This window comes from Fistularia commersonii, chromosome 36 (genome assembly GCF_037954325.1).
Source record: "Fistularia commersonii isolate RoL2024-O1a breed Wild chromosome 36, RoL_Fcom_v1.0, whole genome shotgun sequence".
Taxonomy (NCBI): domain Eukaryota; kingdom Metazoa; phylum Chordata; class Actinopteri; order Syngnathiformes; family Fistulariidae; genus Fistularia; species Fistularia commersonii.
In genome coordinates, this window is record NC_141319.1 from 3,640,857 (window position 1) to 3,662,304 (window position 21,448).

The 21,448-nt window shown below is 44.6% G+C and overlaps 1 protein-coding gene across 14 annotated transcripts in view; it reads left to right on the top strand.

Annotated features, from left to right (window-relative positions):
• nrxn3b (neurexin 3b) overlaps positions 1-21,448 on the top strand; it is a 302,281-nt gene that overhangs the window by 85,052 nt on the left and 195,781 nt on the right. For all 14 annotated transcript variants that reach the window (XR_015104508.1, XR_015104509.1, XM_086143044.1 and 11 more), the window contains 2 exons: positions 13,971-14,409; positions 18,919-19,302. Coding sequence is in view for 12 of the 14 variants with exons in the window: in XM_086143044.1 (XP_085999170.1) it covers positions 13,971-14,409; positions 18,919-19,302 (823 nt within the window). In the remaining 2 variants the exon portion in view is untranslated. The remainder of the gene's footprint in view (positions 1-13,970; positions 14,410-18,918; positions 19,303-21,448) is intronic.

Here is a 21,448-nt window from a genome sequence, read left to right on the forward strand (position 1 = left end):
GGCTGCTCGCTGGACTGAGCAGACGGATGTAGCCCGTGACGAGACGCCGCTGAAGACCGACGCTGTGCTCAGGGCAGCTCCATCGATCTAGGCTTTGTGGAATTGACAACCAGACTGTGACATCACTTAGATTAGCAGTCACTTCCTGGGTATTTACTTAGTGTAAGCGAGTACCGTTGGTCTTCTTCCATGTGGAGATGAAGGTCCACCTTGGGTTGGCATCTAGTTTTTGGCTTCCTGCCGAAGTTGCACGAAAGAGATGAGTTTTGGGGCCGATATTTTCATTGTGTTGCTAAGGTAACGATGCAGCCCTGCTGTTGTCGGACCCCGTTCATTCCTTGAAGGATGCTTCGGTCTGCATCCAACACCTGGGGACTTCTCCAGATTCAGAAACCGGGGAACACTGACGTGGAACACGGCTGGACACGGATCGGAGCGAGCGGGTCATTCAGGCTCCGTGATGTTTCTGCCGAAAGCACAAGTTCCGGACGATTACTTCGACACGCCACGCCGGTGTGTCTGACGCGTGGGCCTTTCTGCCGTTTACGGATTTTGTAAAATTGTAATTATGCTTCCTTACATTGAGTGAAGCAGAGCAATGTCAAGCCGGTGCAGAGCCTCCTCTTCATCGTACCGCTGGTGTCTTTACTTGGAAGCATGTACTTGTCGGTTAAGAAAACCACCCGGTGACTTTTGGTTAATGAATCCTTGGAGTTGGTGAGCGAGTGACCTGTCGGTGCCTCCGACGCCAAACTTCTCTCACCCTTTTTCTCTGCTGAGTCTTGCTGGGTAACCCAAGATGCTTTTCTCAGAAACGTTAGCCGCTTCTTGCATTGTAGGAACCTTTTCCGGGCCGTTGTAAAGGCTACATGGAACTAGTTCCTAGAACAGTTTGGCTCCTGTTCCAAGGAAGAAGGCTCCGGTGATCGGTGGAACTCATCGTAACTCGATTCGTGGAGGACCACTTTAAAAAAGTATTGAGGTCACTAGTCGGCTGTTTTCTCGCAACATAGGACAAAATACATGGAACCAGTCAGAAGAAGGTGGAAGAAGAAGTCTTAGCTCTTCTGACCTGAAAGAGGTAAAGGTGCTGTGGTCCTTTAAGCAAAACCAAAAGGTACTTCTGAACGAGGGTAGTTTCTAGAACACGACTCAAGACGGACAGTTCTTAGAATTGTTCTGTCCGAAAGGATTGGGTGCGGATTTCTGTTCCAGGACGTTGTTGTTCTCAGGCTCTCCAGCCGCAGAAACGGCTCCGGCGTTTTGATTTGCAAACAGGCATTGTTCGGTTTCGGGAACCGCCTCCCCGGTCCCGAAGACGTTCCCCTCAAAACCAGCTTTGTTTCTTCCACGGCCTTCAGAGCAGGGAACGTTCCCCCGATGATACGCAGCTTCCCGACGCCCGCTTTGCCTGCAGCCAAAACATGAAGCTCTTTTATTTTCGTCTTTCAGGTACAGAAAGTCCGGATAAATCTCCTTCATCTGTGGCTCGACGGAGCAACACGGAATACTTTGCTAGTTCAGAATCATCTAGGCTTTAAATAATTTTTTGGTAACTTTTTCATTTGTTTGAATTGAGCATCTTCTATTACCTGCGCTAAATAATAAATTCATCGAAACCTTTTCCCCCCCGTCACCGCCAGCGCTACGCCTCGCTGCTCCGAACTCCCGGCTCTCATCAGTCTGACACGATCTGCTGACTCGCTGCCTCGTCGCTCAGGCGAAAAGATCCATCCCTCCGCTCGGCGTCTGGTCGGGGAAATGCCGGCACCGCTCTGAAAAGAGCGTTTCCCGATTCCGAGTCTTGACTTTGGGCTGAGTCGAGCCCGCGGTCCAAGGTCACTGCGCGGGGCAGAGGCATTAGCATCGAAGCTACCGTGTTGGAGATACTCTAATTTCCAGACTATTGAGCGCTGCAAAAAAAAAGGAAATATAAATGTACGTATAAGCCGCAAGTGTCCACTTTGTAACATATTTACATAGAAAGATGTTACACAGAAACAAAATTTTCAGTTAAATACAAACTGGAAATGCTTTTTTTCTGATCAGTGATTATAGCACGGCTGATGAAAAAGATCCATCCATCTATCTGTTTTCTATCCCGTCTTTGACTCCAGCTGATCGCGATCTTCCTCTCCAGCACTTAAACAGCTAAATTCGTCTCCTTTAGTGGCGGAATTGAACAGCCTCAGAATTTCATTGGTCCGATGTTACTAAATGTTTTGGCGGCGTGAAACTCGTCATCCCAAAAAAATCCATAAATTAGCTACATTGTTGTTTAAGACTGTGGAAAGACGTAGCGGCTTATAGTGTGGAAATTACAGTACTTGATGTGACGAGAGAGGAGGAATACTACTAAATGTGGCGCGGGGTTAGCTTAGCCTCTCCTTTTTCGGCCTCACATTCTGCACCTAAAGCTGAAATGTTGCATTCAAAGCCCGTTCCGTCTGAGACGTGACGGTTCTCACGTCCAGAAGGATCCGCATTAAGGTGGAAAAGGTGTATCTCCAGTAGTTTGAAGCGCGACTGGCTGATGAATAGCTGCAGCTGTTTCTTTATAAATATGAAGCACCTCCATTAATGCCGTCGACGTGGCGTCTCACGGCTTTTTTTAGATTGAGATCCTTCTTCTTCCTCTGCTGCCTCCGCTCTCGTTAGCGCTGCGGCCGCCGCCGATCCAGCCGATGATGAGCTCGATGAAGCCGATGGGGGAAAAGCCCCCCCTCCCCCCCCACGGCTCCTAACGGGCAGCGTCCACCGCCTGTGAGGGATTACGTGTTATCATAAAGCGTGAGCGCGTGCTGCATCATCCCGCCCGCAAAGGATGCTGCGGTTTCAGGTTCACGTCTTGGGTTATTTATGATGTAAATAATAGAACGGTGAGCTAAAAGCTTTGCTAGCATGAATGTGTACGTGTTTATTGACGTTACGTCATGAACGCACTTAAAAATGTACAATTAAACACGGAGCAAATATAATTACTCTGCCTTAAACCTTGGACTTTGGCCCTGAATGTCACGCGACTTTTACTTTATTTTTTGTGCTCAACCTCATTGGTTTATGAGAAATTAACATTTCTCATAAATCAATATTTCAGTGACTCTCACAAGTTGACACAATTAGATGCTCATACAGATATTCTGTATTATAGTGTCCAGAACTCTGGGAAATATATACAGTCTCAGCAGCAGTATTCATACATGTATATATTTTTATGTGTGTCTGTATTTATGTGTGTGTGTATATATATATATATATATATATATATGTATATACACACACACACACACACACACATACATAAGGGCTATCAAAATGGTATTAGATTTTTTATATATATATGTATATATATATATATATATATATATATATATACAAACACTTATATATCCACTTTTTCAACCAACAGATATCAGATATGATATGGTGCAAATTAGAGAGAAATAAATAAATACATGTATAATACTTAAAACATTCATCATATAAATGTATATATGTATGTGTGTATATACATATGTATATGTTGTGTGTGTATATATATATGTGTGTGTGTGTTTCTGTGCATATGTATATGCGTGTGGGTGTATTTATATGTGTGTGTTTGTATGTGTATATATATTTATGAGTTTATATGTGGGCATGTATATATATATATATATATATATGCATCGTGTATATGAAATGAATGGCTGTTAACTGTAACTAATGTATCCACAACTTCCCTGTGATTAATCTAATATCATTTTGATAGCCCTTATATATACATATATATATGTGATGACTGTTGGCAAGTAAAGTAAATGTACAATGTACATGTACATTATATATACATGTACATGTAGAATTATGAAGCTTAGATACTTAGACGTGATTTTGAGCTGTAAGTCTGTTGTAAATCGTGTATTACTTACAGGAAGTGTATCATTTAGGGTGGGGGGGGATTAAGATGTGCTTCTGCATCCTTGGCTGCTCCTCGGTGTCCCGCCATTCATTCACCGCGTGTGCGTGTGTGTGCGTGTGTGTGTGTGTGTGTGTGTGTATCTGTGTGTGTGTATAGTAAATCAGCACTGTTTGGCAACTGCTAATAAATAACAAGGAAAGCTCAGTAGCTCAATTATATTCAAACAAAACAGTTTTGAGTTGCCGAGGAAACTGTAAGCAGCCGTCAACCGGCGTAGCTGCCCCTGAAAATGTGTAGCGGTGTCGTGCACGGAGCCACGTTCTGAAGTACCTTCCCCGGTCGTCGGCGTTCTCCGGCAGGACGCCGAGACGAGGAGAAGAAATGTTAAAATTGGGGGCAATTTAGTACGGAGAAAGCGACGGGTTGGGGTGGGTTGTCTTATTCTCTGTAATTTGACTTCTGTTTCCGACCCGAGGACTTAAAGAATAATCCCTATTTGAGCTAAATTGACTGCGCTTCTGTTCCGGTGCGTTAAGAAAGTCCACAGGCTGAGAACCTCCGAACAGAGGAGAGCAGGAAGCACGGAGGGGGGAGGGGGGGTGAAACCGGGGCCCGGCGGATTTGCCCCACAGGATGTTAGCAGTTAGCAGTTAGCGGTTAGCTGTTCCTCCATGTTCTCCGGTTTCCTCACACAGTCCAAAAACATGCAGGATGTTTGTTGGCGACCTTACATTATCTAGAATGAATTTTTCTCTCCAATTGAGAGGGTAAATGGCTGCATGCTGCTTTATGACGCGTAAATGAGCCAGTGAATGTTTGCTTGTGTCCTTATAATGAATGAACGAGAGAGTGAATGATTGCATGTCGCTTTATAACATGTGAATGAATGAGTGAACTCATGTGAATGAGAGGTTGCATGTAATGAATGAATGGTTTTATGTCTCAATATGATGAATGAATGAGCAGGTGACTGGTTGTACGTCACATTTTAGCATTTGAATGAATTAGTGAACTAATTTTGTGTGATGTAAATGTGAATGGTTGCATGTCATTTTATAACGTGAGTCAATGGCTCTTTGTCTCCCAGTGACTGACTGGGTGAATCCCGTCTTTCGCCAAACGCCATCTCTTGTTGAGTGCAGGACAGGCGTCGTGGAGAACGAGCGAGTCTCCTCTCCGTCCTCTCGTGTCCAAATCTTTAGTTTTGTTTTATTTTCACCGCGCCGCCGTCCCACTGTATCACCTGGAAAGCCGCTGCAGGCGTCTGCCGGGTGGGGACTAATAAAGGATTATCTTATCTTAAGCTGCGGCCGGAGCGACCTCGTCGGAGACTTTAATAATAAATTAAGTTACACTGCTGCACCTTATAAATGCACGCGATCTCTTGCGCCTTGCGTTTTTCACCGCAAAGTGTCAAATCAGATTTTATTCACACGCTGCCAAATCGCAAGTTGGTGATTCATCGGTGGTCTTCTGCCTCGACCGGGCTAGAGAAAGCAAGAAAAAGATGGATGGGTGGAAAGCAAGAGTGATAGAGGGAGGAGTTTAGGATAGACACAGGCACATATTATGTTACTGTGATGAGCATTAGCATCTTAATAACAATGTAATAACAATGTAATAGCAGTGTAATAACAACACACGAACCCGCTTTCTTTTCAAAGTTACCTCAAACGGGGATTGGCATTTACGGCGTCTTAATGTTCGTTATTGGACGCCTCATCCGTTGCATCCATTGGTCACGTGGGCGTGACGGCGGAAACCGCGGCGAGAAAAGAAAGGAGTCATTTGGATATAAATTTAGTTCGCGCCCCTGCGTGCCGAATGAGTCATCGCAATATTTTAAACTCCTCGGCCGCGGAAAAGAGAAAAAAATTTATATATATTTTTTTATTCTCCCACACTCTCTGCGGAGACATAAAGGACGGTCACGGATGACGACGAGGGATTCGGCTGGGGAATGGATTCTTATATCGTTAAAAAAGAAAAAAAAAAAAACAGTTGTAGAAAGAAATATATTTAAAGAAATATGAATATTTCATCAGGACTTTTAGTTAAATATTTGAAAACCGGCCCCGTTGCCCTCACATAGGACTCGTATGGGAGAAAAGGACGGGCCCATAAATATGAAAAAGAAAAGAATAAATCACCGCTTGAACGCCGAGTACCAGGAACTAGATAGTCACCTTCAAAGTAATAATAGCCCCTATTATCGCCGCAAGTAGAGCTGCGATAAATCTTATAGTATAATAGCTATAGGCTTTTAAAATACCCGTTACTACCCTGGTATTACACACAGTCATTTGATCCATTGTCCGCGTGAAGCACTGTACCTACTATCCCCGTTTTAATGTGACAGGCGATTTGATACGACGGCTTGATTTACCCTGACCCGCCGTGTCACGAGCATGTGTGTGCGCGCGCGCGTGTGTGTGTGTGTGTGTGTGTGTGTGAGTGACTCAGCTCCAGCCGACCCCTGGGAGAGCAGTGGGCGGACAGAATCAGGGACGTGATTCATCAGCCGGAGCTGTTGTTCCATTAAACCGGCGTGATGCCGCTGCGCAGCGCCGGGGACGCCGCCGACCCCCTCCTCCTCCTCCGCCCCCATATATGTTTTCACCTTAAACATTTTTGAAAGTCTTTGCTTCTCTAAATCCCCTGCCACCCATTTATTTCATTTTTTTTTCTTTCCCGGATTCATTACGTTTGAATTTCTGGCCCTTTTTATTGGGATCAGAGTGAGTCGGTTTATATTTGTATCATTTCCAAGGAAATTATACATAAGAGAATATATATAAGAGACCTATATTTATTAGAACCTACGAGACCTTGGAAATGCAAATATCGTTAAAATAAAAATCCAACAGATCAGCTTATGTGTAAAAACTCAAGTGTCATACTCAAAATTCTCATTTTCACAAGAAAACTGATTTTATGTGACCCGCAAGAACGTCTGTAAAAGTGTTATTGTCCTAAAATAAATGAGTCAAACAGGCGCATTGACAATAAACTACATTTCCAATAATTCATGCTGATCATGTTACCTGCAGTGTATCCACAATGCCATTTCTAACAAGTGGAATTGAGAAAAACAAATGATCCCTAAATGCCCAGAAAGAGAAAAGTTGATGCCGTTGGAAGGCTGTTTCAAAAAAGATGGGAAGCACTTATATTTGCAAACATTTTTTATGCTCTAAGGTAGTGTTGGTTGTCAAAGAGTACAAGCTACATCAGCATTTTGACAACAAACATGGGGCTAAGTATGCTAAAGTTAGCCTTCCAGACATGTCCAAGAATTAAAAGTCAAACTACGATGGCGGCAGAATGTGTTCACAAAAGCCCATGTCCAAAAACACAGCAACAAAAAACAAAAATTTATTCAACATTTAGATGTTACCGTCATTTTACCTTACATTTGATTCCATTTAGTTCCATTTATACTATTACCGCTTTTGTGGCCCTCTGAGTGCACCCATTATGCTGATGTGGCCCTCGGTGAAAATGAGTTTAACACCCTCGGTGTAAAAGGATGGAGGGTGCAAGACCACACGCGAAAATGTGCTTCTGAATAACGCTAGTAATAATAATAATAATAGTTCTGATCATACCGGAGCACGATGGGACAGTGGGTGACACTTTGTCCTCACATCAAGAAGGTGGATTAATTCCACCAGGTTGGGCTTTCTGTGCAGGGGTTCCTCCCACAGTCCAAAAACATGTAGGACGTTCATTGAAAACCCAAAATCGTTCAGATGTGTGAATTTGAGCATGATCACTTGTATGTCTCTATACTATGAATGAGTGAATGGCTGTACGTCTTAATATTGTGTGGATGAGTGATGGAGAATTGAATTTGGAAAGATCTGTGTCTATATGACATGTGAATGACTGTTTTTCATTTTTTGTGAGGCGTGAATAAGAGCGTGACATGAATGAGTGATTGAATGTTTCTATTTGAGGTATTGATAAGTGAGCGAGTGGTTCCATGTCTCTATATTGTCACCTTAATTTTTTTTTTTTTTCCCTAAATCACTCAATTTTTTATGGTTTTCAGAAAAACTCAAAAAAATCACTTTAATGATTTTAAAGAAGTTGACAATATGACGTGTGAATGGAAAGGCCGCCCAAACCGGGGACCTCCTTGCTGCGAGGCTAAAGCGCTAGCCGGTGTGCCACCCTATGAAATAACGCATTGAATAAAAAAAGGATAGAATCCAATTCAAGACAGGGGAAAAAAAAAAAAGAAAAACTGGAATTTAAAATAAAGACCTCGTACTTCGGTGCGACGTTATGCATTTAAATCAGCTGCATCGAACTCGCCTTGAAGTGGACGGCGAGAGCCGCGGTGTAATCCCGCCGCTAACCCGAGCCGCCGGTTGAAAAACTAGTGCCGGTTATTACACTCCCGGACCTTTGCGTGCCAATCAAACAGCGGGAGCGCAGAGGTTTTCTGAAGGACCTGCGATGTTTGACCGGCCACCATTAAAAATATATAGCATATCGAATTAAATCCACACACACACGTAAAATTAATATTGCAATGACGGCAGGTAGTGGTATCGCTCGCTAACTCATGCATTTAAAGATGGGCCGGGGTCTCCGGCGCACGCAAGGATGCGGGACTTGGCCGATCGTGAACGATCGCTGTGGCCGTAGACGCAGCGAAAAGGAAAAAAAAATTAAAAAAAGATTAAATTATTTCATTTTACCTCATTATGGTACCTGGCCAGGTTCGTGCAACGGTTTCGCTAAAGGAATTGGTCGGACTGCAGTACGTGAGCTCTTGATATATATCTATATTATTAACCCGCCCACGTTGTTTCAAGGTTCCCATGGCGAGGAGACGTAGCCTGTGGAGCGGGAAAGAAGAAAAAAAAAAACAAAGACAACAAATTCTTCCGCGATTCTTTCACCGACGACGGCGGCAGAGATAAACTGTTCCATCGGGCGAATCGAAGCCCTGTTTACTTCGACAGTGAGTTGCTTGGCGATGAGGACGCGGAGACAGTTTATTCTCTGTTCTTTTTTTTCCACAACGCCCGACCTCCTTCGGATCCCACGGTCCGAAGCTATAGATTCAACGTGGATATATTTCAAAGCGAGGCCTCAAAGCTGCTTGTTGCAAACATATATGACGCAACTTCTCGCGCTTTTCAAAGGAATACTTGGTTTTGTTTGCGTCAGATGCCTTGTTTGGGAAGTTATAGGAGTCCCCGTCTTGGGCACGTGTTTACTTCCTGGTATGATGTCACTTCCTGGTGAGATCCGCTCACACCGAACCTTGCCGTCTCGCAGTTCCCCGATAGCTGATAGTGAATCTTCCCATAAAGAAAGGAGGTTGGTGGAAGGTCTTGAGCAGGAACAGCAGCGCAGACTCCGGCGCTAAATCATCAGCTGACCTCGGCCGCGACCCGAGAGGCCGAGAGGACGCGGGCGGATTAGAGGAGCAAGCCGGGCACAAGCTCGCCCAGATGCGTTTTACCCGGCTGCTAACCAGACCTGATCGATTCCCTGGGCCACAGATGGACGATCTGGGCTTTATGGAGTTGTAACCGTCCCCTGAATTATGAATCGGCCCCGCTGGGTCGTCGATGCGCCGGGCGATTGAGAAAGCAAAGCGCGGCGGTAAAAAAAAAAAAAGAGAGAAAGAGGCGAGGCAAACACACAGCTGGAGAAATCGTTTTTTCTTTTTATAACACCGTTTAATTAGCTCATTGATCGGCCCGCGGCAAAACAGACGGAACCGAAATCCCGAAACGAATCAAATCCGGCATGATTCCGATATTACTGCGTCTGGGAATATTGTACCGCCGGGCAAGAGGAGGAGACGCAGGGATTTGAGCCAGTCCAGTTTTACTCTACGTGTACTATCGTACACGTTTTGAAGGCGGCGGGACCGGCAGGGAGCCGCGGAGTCGCCATGGGAGGGCCGGTTCTTTTCAAAGATTCGTTTGGCTCGGCTCCCAAACGACTCTTCAGCCAGTATTACCTTCTATTTTAGTCCAATGTTGCAATTATGAACGGTTTATGTGTTGTTGAGCTGTTATTCATTAGTTTGAAAAAAACAGAAACGTATTTATCTATTTTTGTTACCGATGTAGCACTCGATTCAGACTGTTAACTGAAAATTGGACACAGAAACCCTGAGATGACAACAAACATACTCCAATCAATAATCAATAAGGATAGAAGTCTTCAGTGCAGGCTGGTGCTCGGAAATGCCAGATGCCTCAGCAGGGATTGGCCGATTGGATTTTTCTTCTCTGTTGTTATTTGTCCCGTTTTTGAGTGCTGCAATGTTGCCAGGATGTAAGGTCTACCCTTTCATTCGTTCATGGGATCTACCGTTTAACCTGCACCCATTTGGGTTCGGAGCTCCATTGTCATTGGCTGACAGGCGGGGTTCACCCTATACTGGTCACAAGTCCATCACTGAGACGTACACGAGGAATTCTGGAGTGAAAAGTAAAAGTATGTTAGACTGGTGCAGGACATGTATGCTCGCTGTGAGACAGCAGTGAGGTGTGCTGTGGGTGTGACAGAGAAGTTCAAGGTGGAGGTGGGCTAGACCAGGGATCAGCTCTGAGCTCTTGTTTGCAGTGGTGATGGACACGCTGAGGTCAAAGGGCGAGGTGGGACAGCAATCTCCATGGACCATGATGTTTGCAGATGACATTGTGAGAGCAGGGGACAGTTGGAGGATAATTTAGAGAGGTGGAGGTATGCGCTGGAAAGGAGGGGAATGAAAGTTAGTCACAGCAGGACAGAATATACAGTATGAGTGAATGAGTGGGTGGAATGAGTTGAACAGTGAGGATATAAGGAGTGGAGATCAAGAAGTTGGAGGATTTCAAGTACTTGCGGTCACCAGTCCAGAGCAGCGGAGAGTGTGGAAAAGAGGTAAAGAAACAGGTTCAAGCAGGTTGGAATGGCTGGAGAAAAGTGTTAAGGGTACCGTGAGATGGAAGACTATCAACCAGAATGAAAGGAAAGGTGGACAAGACAGTGGTGAGACCAGCAATGCTGTATGACGGAGAAACAGTGACAATGGCGAAAAGACAGGAGGCAGAGCTGGAGGTCGCAGTGAGGGACATGTTGAAGTTCTCTTTGGGAGTGACCAGGATGGACAGGATCAGGAATGAGGCCATCAGAGGGACGGCACATGTCAGATGTTTTGGAGAGAAGGTCAGAGATGGTTGGGTCATGTAGAGAGGAGGGATAGTGATTATATTGGTCGAAGGAATTGGAGGTTTAGAGGAAAACCAAGGAGAAGATATTTGGACATAATGAGAAAGGATATGAAGGTCAATGACCAAAAGACAGAAGGCAGAACTAGAGGCTGCAGAGATGAAGATGTTGAGGTTCTCTGGGAGTGACCAGGGTGGATAGGATCACGAATTAGTCTATCAGAGGAACAGCACATGTTAGATGTTTTGGAGAGAAGGTCAGGGAAACCAGACTGAGATGTTTGGGTCATGGACAGAGGAGGGAGAGTGAATACATTGGTAGACGAGATGCTGGAATAGGAGGTCTGGAGGAAAACCGGAGACGAGAAGATTTATGAACGTGGTGAGAGAAGATATCAGATACTCTCACACACCAGTTCACTCTCTCATCGGCACATGCAATGAGATACCAGCATTCACCCTTTCATTCACACACCTGGGCAATGTCGAGTGTCCAATGAGCCTCCTGCATGTGTTTGGGTTGTTGGAAGACCCCACTCTGACGGGGGGGTCGGACATGGACTCTCCACATTGAAAGGCCACTGGCTGCAATCCTGTGAGGCAAACATTACCTAAAAACCACTGCCTTGTGTCGGTACTGTGTCTGAAGCAACCCCCCCCCCGTCTTTCACATAATGGTACGGTCCTAGTAGGTCCTCACATGTGATTGTGCCTCCAAATAAAGTCCTTGCACGATCAGCAGAGATGAACGAGTTCTCTAAAAAAGAAATCGTCTTTTAGATGGCCTCCAATACGAGGGCAGGTCGGCCGTGGCGATAAGTCTGCACAGCAAAAGTCAGCTGTTTTAATCCATCTTGTCCTCCCCCCAGCTTGTTGTTCCCGATGAGAAGCAGTATTAAAAAACTAAATAAATAAAAAAGGCAGGTTTAGGAGAGAGGCGCAGCAATCCTGGCGGCAGCCCAACCAAAAATAAATCTCGTGTCCTGACGCGATGGCTGCGGCTTCCCTTCCAGGACGCGATTTTCAAAATCATCTTTGTCATGTGTTTTATTTATCCTCTTTTGATCCCGCCGGGACACAATGCCACGACGGCCCTCCAGGTCATCTGGCACCAGGTCTGCCGCTTTCCAACGGAGAGCTTCTTGCGAGATGATACCGTGGGTCATTGGAGGATCGTGGCCCGGTTTTCTTCTCTCCATCTATGCAGATGATGCAGTTACGTCCGGTCTTTTCGCGCAGCACCTTGTCTGAAATCTTCTTCGGCCGAAAGATTTGACAAATACTTCTCAGGCCTTTTACAAAATGCAGGAATTTTCAAAACCTTTCTCCCCAGCATTCAGACCGCAAACGGCAACATAGTCGGGACAGTCTTGCAGATCTTCACCCTTGGCTCTGATTGACTACTGTTTGGACTTTTCATGAATTTGGAAATGGTGTTTTGGGCTTCAAACACATACAGGCAACCATTTTAACCATATAGACACACACTTATATGAGGAATTCTCGAGTGGCAGAAAAGTATGTTAGACTGGTGCAGGACATGTATGCTCGCTGTGAGACAGTGGTGAGGTGTGACAGAGAAGTTTAAGATGGAGGTGGGACTCCATCAGGGATCAGCTCTGTCCCTCCTCTTGTTTGCAGTGGTGATGGACAGGCTGACAGACGAGATTAGACGGGAATCTCCATGGATCACGAAGTTTGCAGATGACATTGTGATCTGTAGTGAGAGCAGTGAACACGATTTTGAGGACTTAGTGTTTTGGGCTTCTGGTGATGGCATCTGGTGATGATGATTGCCTTACGATGAAAAAGATCTGAGAGCTGTCTGGCTCGAATTTTGCTCCAGGAAGTACTCATCCAGCGCAACCTCTTGGTTTTGCAGTAGGAGCCACCGTGCTGCATACGACGGTGACGTGCACCTTAAGCGCCTCAAAAACAAACAACTGCAAAGAAGATGTAGCCGTTCGCTAACTCGCTATTTATATAAATAATTTATTTAATTTATATTATTTGTATATAAAATTTACTACTTTTGATTAATTTACTTTAATTGTTAAATATTATTATTATTTAATATCATAATTTAATAATTATTAAATGTAATCAATGAATACATTTATTTTTTTATTATTTTTTTTAATCACAAATTATTCCTTAATTTAACTTTTTTGACCTACTCTATCAGCGACTCTGCATTTGTTTGTGTTCAGGATCCCAGCCGCCCCCTCAGGCTATCAACTCCAGTGTTGTGTACTTCACCACAAGTAGATCCAGTGCTCACCGTGGCACCGCTGCCCTTATATTTGGGTCTCTCACAGAAAACACACACACACACACACACACACCTACCTGAACGAAAGCATATTTTGACAGCGAGCTGCGCGCACTGACCCGCTTGTGTTTAATCTTCAAGATCTTAATCCCCTTTTCTCTACAAACTGTCTTGTTTGGTTTCCTCCCTCCGTCCCGCGGCCGCTCATCTCCGCATCTTTCCCTCACCCCCCCCCCGGCCCATTCCGCTCCCTGCCGGGGTCACCTGTGTTGATTTACTGTCAAATCTTCAAGGATTATCGGTAATCCCGCAGCAGTAAAATCTGTTTGCTGACAGCTGTGCTCTGTCTCGCGGTGTCGGGAGTTTCCTGTGTACACACTGCCCTAAATTCTGGGAAAAGGCCCTGGCCATCCATGAGAGGGTACCGTTTTTTATCTCAAGCGGATTCCCATCGTCTCCATTCCGTTTATCACCGATGCTCCCTTTTATAAATGAACCGGGTGGTTCGGGGAGAATTGCATTCTGGGTAAATCCAGTGTTGACCGGTAGGCTTTACGGCACGCGAACGCGGCACGCGCCCCATTGGTCGGATTCCTTTCTGCGTCCGCAGGTGGTGTATAAGAACAACGACATCCGTCTGGAGCTGTCCCGTCTGGCCCGCATTGTCGATCCCAAGATGAAGCTCCAGGGCGACGTGGTCTTCAAGTGCGAAAACGTCCCCACGCTGGACCCCATCAACTTCGAGAGTCCCGACTCCTTCCTGGCGCTGCCCAAGTGGAACACCAAGCGCGTGGGCTCCATCTCCTTCGACTTCCGCACGTCCGAGCCCAACGGCCTGATCCTCTTCACCCACGGCAAACCCCAGGACCGGCGGGACGCCAAGTCCCAGAAGGTCAACAAGGTGGACTTCTTCGCCGTGGAGCTCCTGGACGGGACGCTGTACCTGGTGCTGGACATGGGCTCCGGGACCATCAAGGTCAAAGCCACCCTGGCGAAGGTCAACGACGGCGCGTGGCACCACGTGGACATCCAGAGGGACGGGCGCTCAGGTGAGGATGAGCGTGGAATTCCAGAACACGGTGTGAGCCAGGAGATGGTTCTACATGTATTTTTATGGGTTTCATTAGCATAATAATAATAATTTATACTTTATTAACCCCCGTTGGGAAATTCATTCTCTGCAATGAACCCGTCAGGGAAGAACCATGAGCAGTGGGCTGCCGTCCACCGGCGTCAGGGGAGCAGTCAGGGCAGTGGTTCTTAACCTTGTTGGAGGCACTGAACGCCACCAGTGTCATATGTAAATCAAATTATTCATTGGAAAAATAAAGTGTGATTGTTTTTCAAATTCAAGACGTAGATATATGTTTTATTGGTGCACAAAATGAACCGTGCATCAACAATCGCTGTGTTCAAACAAGAAAAGCAGCAAAATGATTTTCACCCAAACACATAATAATGAGTAGAAAGGAACAAGGGAGGGTTTTGCCAATGTCAGACTAGAATTTCTCAAAAATTGCATTGCAAATTACGAAGTTAGGACGTTGACTCCCGTTGCTTTCCGTTCTACATGTGGATCCATATTGTACATATTCATCCGACCTCTTTCTTTTTTTGCTTTACATAACTAGTATGAAGGGATTAGGGAAGGGCACAAGTCGACTACCGAGCGCACCAAAATCCCCGCAGCACAGATAAATCAAGCTAGCGTGATCACCTGCAGCCAGCGACGGCCGAATGGGGCGCGTCATCACGAATTACATGAATCGTGTCTGTGTCTTGACCGCCGCCGAACCCTTGAGACTGACTCACTGAATCCCTGGGGTTCAATCAAACCCAGGTTAAGAACCACTGAGTTATGGGTTCAGTGTATTGGTACCGGAGAAGATTGCACTACCCCCTCCACCGCTAACTACCATTAATGGAGATAAGGAAAGTAGCAATTGCGCTAGCTGGATGCTAGCTGGACGCTAGCTAATGCGTGACGCCTCAGCTCGACACGAAACTGCTCGGGATCCGGACGTTATTTCTTTAAGCCGGTCTTGCCGATGTTATTAAGTAGTTCAATATCTTTTACACCCAAATGGCGCAACGGAAAGGTTAAAATTGGCAAAGAGCGAGCTTCAAATATAGGCTGAGCCACTTAACCACGGCGCGAGTCGAGTTCGCCATCGGCGGGAACAGAACAGTTTCAAACAGAACGGCGAGACGGCGGTGATGACAGCAGACATTAGGAGAGTGAAATCTACCCGAGACGGACGGGTAGGGAGGTGAGAGGGGGGATTACTAGTATCAGACATGAAACAGGCGCAAGGCAGCCCCGAAACTTGGAGACTTAAATATTGACGTAATTTAAAAATCGCAGATGAGGCAACTGGGAGCAACGCAAAAAAAAAACAAAAAAAAACACACAGGACGTACAAGAAAAACATGCATTACAAAAACGGTAACAATAAGCAGATAAAACAGATTCTGGCATCTTTATACGCATCTTGAACCGTGTTGAACTTGGAAGAAAAACAAAAATTAAAACCAAACCAACCACAGTTGTGAGTTGAGACTGGGAATCGGGTCGGTTTTGTCATTGTGCAAAACTGACAATGAATCAAGGGTTTTAAACAAGTGAATAAGACCTGTTAACACACACACACACACACACACACACACACACACACACACACACACACACATACTGACATATAAAGGAGTTATTACCATGTTGACTCCGGTCAGTTTTGTTTTTGAATGAGCCCCATGAAGCTCCCAAAACCCACAACAGAGCGTAAACATCCCCACCAAGAAAATGTTCCCTCCTAATGATTTATGTCCGGAGTGAAGATGCTGTTCTTCTTCTTCTTGCATCCCTCCCTCTGGATTTTTGGAGGGCGGAGGGTGAGAGGATTATATTAGAAGGAGAAGGAAAAAAAGGAAGGATTGGAAACTTTCATTGCCTTAAGCTCCAGACAGGACTCAATCCCAACATTAGTTGGGATTCTCCAGGGAGTGGCGCCGTGTTAGCCGCCGCTTCCCGCTCGCCGGTATATATCAGGTTAGAGCAGCCAATTTAGCCGCGTGTCAGAACTCGCCACCTTGATGAATCACCCACACACACACACACACACGATAGCGGTAACGAGAGCGGCGTTCTCCCTGGGAAATAGAAGGAACGAGACTGATGTATGGATACTGGACTGAGGGATGGCGAAGAACAAACGTAATCACACTTGCGGTTTAGAGTGAAATGTTCGTTGCGAGTCAATTAAATTTCTCACCCTAAAAAAAAAAAAAAAGGAAGAAAGAAAGACAACGCCTTCCAGAGTGTACTTCCCCCGGCGCCGGTCCATCAAGACAATCCAGATGAATGTGTTGTCGAGCGGGCTAATTTTCCCGGCTTTATTAAAAAAAGGCGTAGTTTTTCTCGCCGTCATTGATTGGAGCCTCAGCTGAGTTCTTCTGAGGAATACCAGATCCTTTTCACGGGTTCAATAAGTCCCGTGGGTTTTTTTTTCCGCCCATCATCCAACACCCTTAAATTAGCATTCGACCCTAATTAGCATAAGCGTCAACATTTTGATTATTAGCTTGTGGCTCAAACTAGGTCGCCGCAAACGATCCGGAAACAACATCCTTTCGCTTTACAAAGGGTCACGTGGAAACCTAGGGACGCCTGTGAGGAGTGGTTGTCAGGGAGGAGCGAGCAGTAAAACTAAATGCGATTGGACGGACTGCTCTGGCAAAGACAGTGACATAGAGAAACTTAGCTTAGCATGTGTCTCTGGTGCTGAAGTCCCTATGAATCCCCCATACACTTCACTATTATATAGACATACATGAATTCACTTATTCACTCACACTGAACATCCAACTATTCACTCTATCATTCACTTGTTCATTGACATGTTATATAGAGACATTTTGATTCACACGACGCATAAAACCATTCGCTCTCATTCACACAGCATACAGGACTGTCTCAGAAAATTAGAATATTGTGATAAAGTTCTTTATTTTCTGTAATGCAGTTACAAAAACAAAAATGTCACATATTCTGGATAAATACTTTTTTTTTTTTTTCACATTTAAGACAGGTTTCACTGGTGCACAAAATGGTCAAAGAACAAAACTGGCAAAACAGGATTTTCACACATAAACAGTTAGGATGTTCCGTTAACAGGTGAATCCATATTGTCCATACAGGACCGTCTCAAAAAAGTTAGGATATTGTGATACAGATCTTTATCTTCTGTAATGCAATTACGAAAACAAAAATGTCATACATTCTGGATTCATTACAAATCAACTGAAATATTGCAAGCCTTTAATTATTTTGATATTGCTGATTATGACTCACATCTTAAGAAAACTCAAAAATCCTATCTCAAAATATTAGAATATCATGAAAAAGTATTTTTTGTTTTTCTAATAGCAATTACAGAAGATAAAGAATTTTATCACAATATTCTAATTTTCTGACACAGTCCTGTACAGGGACAGGCAACAATTCACCCGCTCACTTGCATAACGAAGACAAACCCCTATTCACCCTCTCATTCATGACATGTGGAGACATTCAACCATTCACCCTCTCATTCATATGTCATCTAGAGACAAACTATTTATTCATTAACTTATTCATTAACACCGAGAGTCCAACTATTCACCCCATCATTCACTCTTTCATTGACATGTCACATAGCCACATATCGGTTCCCTCGTTCATTCACACGACAGATCAAACAATTCACCCTCTCATTCGTGTGTAATATAGACATCCAACCATTCACTCATTCATTGACAGGTCATATAGAGACATATATTGATTCCCTCATTCATTCACATGACGCATCAAACCATTCACATGGAATAGACATAAAACAATTTACCCTCTCATTTGCATAACTTAGATATACACATTCACCTTCTCATCCAGGTGTCACACGTAGACATCCAGCCATTCACTCGTTCATTCACAGGTCATATAGAGACATGGAATAATTCACCCTCCCATTCACATGTCATATAGAGACATACAATCATTCACTCATTCATTCACACCGAACATAAAACCATTCACTCTCATTCACGCAACATGTAGGGATATTCAACCATTCACCCTCTCAAATTTCACATCGTATAGACATACAACTATTCACTCGTTCATTGATCGGTCACACAAATATCCATATCGATTACCTCATCCATTCACACGTGAGATACGACCACTCACCCTCCCGTTTCTGGTAGACAGTGGACGAAGCCCCAGGCAGACATGGAGGTGAACATGGAAACTCCACACAGAGAGGCTCCTTATCGGAACTGAACCAGGGACCTTCTGTCTGCGCAGAGGCGCTAAGCGCTCACTTTAGTGTCACAAGCAAAAACAGCATCGGGGGGGGGGGAATTGTGACTTTGGATTTAAACAGGATGCAAGTTTATTCTAAATAGACGGATCTAAAATTACACGCCGACACTAATTTGGCATCACTTTTATTCGTGGTGCCGAGTGTGGATGCTAATAATAGGCTTAGCGGATTAATCGGCGGTTTATCTTCCTTCAGGCATCATCTCAGTAAATAGCCGGCGGACCCCGTTCACAGCCAGTGGAGAAAATGAGATATTGGACCTGGAGGGGGATCTTTATCTCGGAGGCCTACCTGAGAACCGTGGGAGGCTGGTGCTGCCCACCGAGCTGTGGACCGCCATGCTGAATTACGGCTACGTGGGCTGCATCCGGGATCTCTTCATAGACGGGCGGAGCAAGGACATCCGCCAGATCGCCCTCGCCCAGAACGTGACGGGCATCAAGTCGTCCTGCAGCAAGGTGCAGGGAAAGCAGTGCGACAGCAAGCCCTGCAAGAACAACGGGGCGTGCAAGGAGGGCTGGAACCGCTACATCTGCGACTGCACCGGCACCGGCTTCTGGGACAGTACCTGCGAGCGAGGTGAGCCCCTTCCCTTCCTCCTGCGCTTCAGGAGGGGTATTAACATGTATAAACATGTTAGAAGCAAGGGTTGTATCTTCTGCCCCTCGGAGTGCCGGGATGTAGCCGTTGAGTCGAACAATAGTCGTTCCCGTCAAGTGCATTGCTGCGCATCGGTATGATTTGCCCTCCTGTCTTCACAGAGGTTTCGCCGAAATAATGTAATGGGATTTTACTTTTTCTGCCAAGTAGTTTTATTTTATGTTGCGAAATATTCCGAAATTCCTTCCTGGTGAAATAAAACAATAAAATAAGAAGGGCTCCTCTTGTCTTGAGTTTTAAGAGCTGGGACACATTAAGTTTTTACGAGGCAGAGGGGACCGGGAGATACGGAGCCGTCGGAGGGCGGGCGCGTTTCCCGTGGTTCAGGTCACTCTTTGCTTTTTTGCTGCTTTATGAGATTTTCCCTGTGCTAGGATGGACGACGATTGCTTTTATAGAATTGCCGAAGATGTACCGGAGGGTGAAGAGACAGTTGTCGCAACAAGCTTAGAGTATCGGGATGTAGATAGAGAAGTACTGAGAAGGTCGGACGCAGCCGCATTGTGCCTTTGCAAATCTAGAAAAGGCATACTAGAGGCTCTATGGAACTATGGTTGCATGAGGAAGTCCAGAGCGGCAGAAAAGAGTACCTAGGTGGTGCAGGACTTGTATGATAGCTGTGAGATAACGAGGTGTGATGTTGGTGTGACAGAGGGGTTTAAAGTGGAAGGGGGCTACATCAGGGATCAGCCCTAAACCCCCTCTTGTTAATCCTTGGACTGCAATGTTATGCAGATGACACAGTGATCTATAGTGAGAGCAGGCAGAGGAATGAAGGTTTGCTGCTGCAAGACAGAATATATGTGTGGAGTGGAATGATGTGACTACAGGGAGCGGAGATAAGGACGGTGGACGAGTTGAAGTACTTTGGGTCAACAGTCCAGAGCAATGGAGAGGGTGGAGAAAAGGTGAGAAAAGCAGCTTGGAGCAGGTGGAGAAAAATGTCTGTGGTGGTACAGGCAGAATGAAAGGGAAGATGAAGAAGATAGAGGTGAAGTCAGCCAAGTTGTCTGCATGTGTGTGTGTGTATATATGTATGTGTGTGTGTGTTTATAATTGTTTATATATGTATATGTATATGTATAGACATAAGATAAGATAAACTTTATTGACCCCCATAGGGGAAATTCCTTATGGATATGAATATAAATATAAATACAAAGGCAGAAGACCGAAGATAGCAAGACAAAAAAAAAATCCACGAATAAATAGACAGCAGACGACAACAACATCAGCAGTTATATATATAGTTATATATAGTTATATAGTTATATGTATAGACATAGAGATATATACATATTAGTCTATATATATATAGGTATGTATGTATCAATATATATCTATATGCCGTAATTTCCGGACTGAATATTCAGTGCATCTGAATATAAACCACACCGGCTAGCCGATGGCTATCTTGGGCTTCCTCCTGCGTGCTAAAACCTTCAAAGTCGTCTTCTTCAGTGTCAGAGTTGAACGGCCTCAGAATTTCCCGGTCATTTCATCGGTGACGAGGATAAATGTTTTTAGCGGCGTGGAGCTTCTAGGGCCCTTCACAAAAAAATCCAAAAGTTAGCCGCATCGTTGTAGTTGTTGAAGCCGTAGTGTTCAAAGCGTGTGAAAAAAGTTGCGGCTTATCGTCTGAAATTTACGGTGTATATATCTATATATACACATATATACATATATATATGTATCTATGTATGGTGTGTGTGTATGTATGTATGTATGTATGTACACACATACATTTATAATAGATCTCTGTATATATATACACATGCACACACATACATATGTTTGTTGATAATACATGTTTATATAAGGAATTGTACAGAATATTACTCGTATTGTAAATTGGTAACACAATTTGCCTTTAGTAGTACTTTTTTCTAAATCCTCGCATAAACACACCATCCTACTTCTTTCTTTGCCATTCATTCACTAATTCATTCATTCATTCATTCAATCATTCAATCATTTATTTCCTCCTCCCCAATGAGAGGAAGCACTAAAACATGCAGCTGCTTCTTGTATTATTCAATGTGTCAAAAAAGCATCTCTGAACACA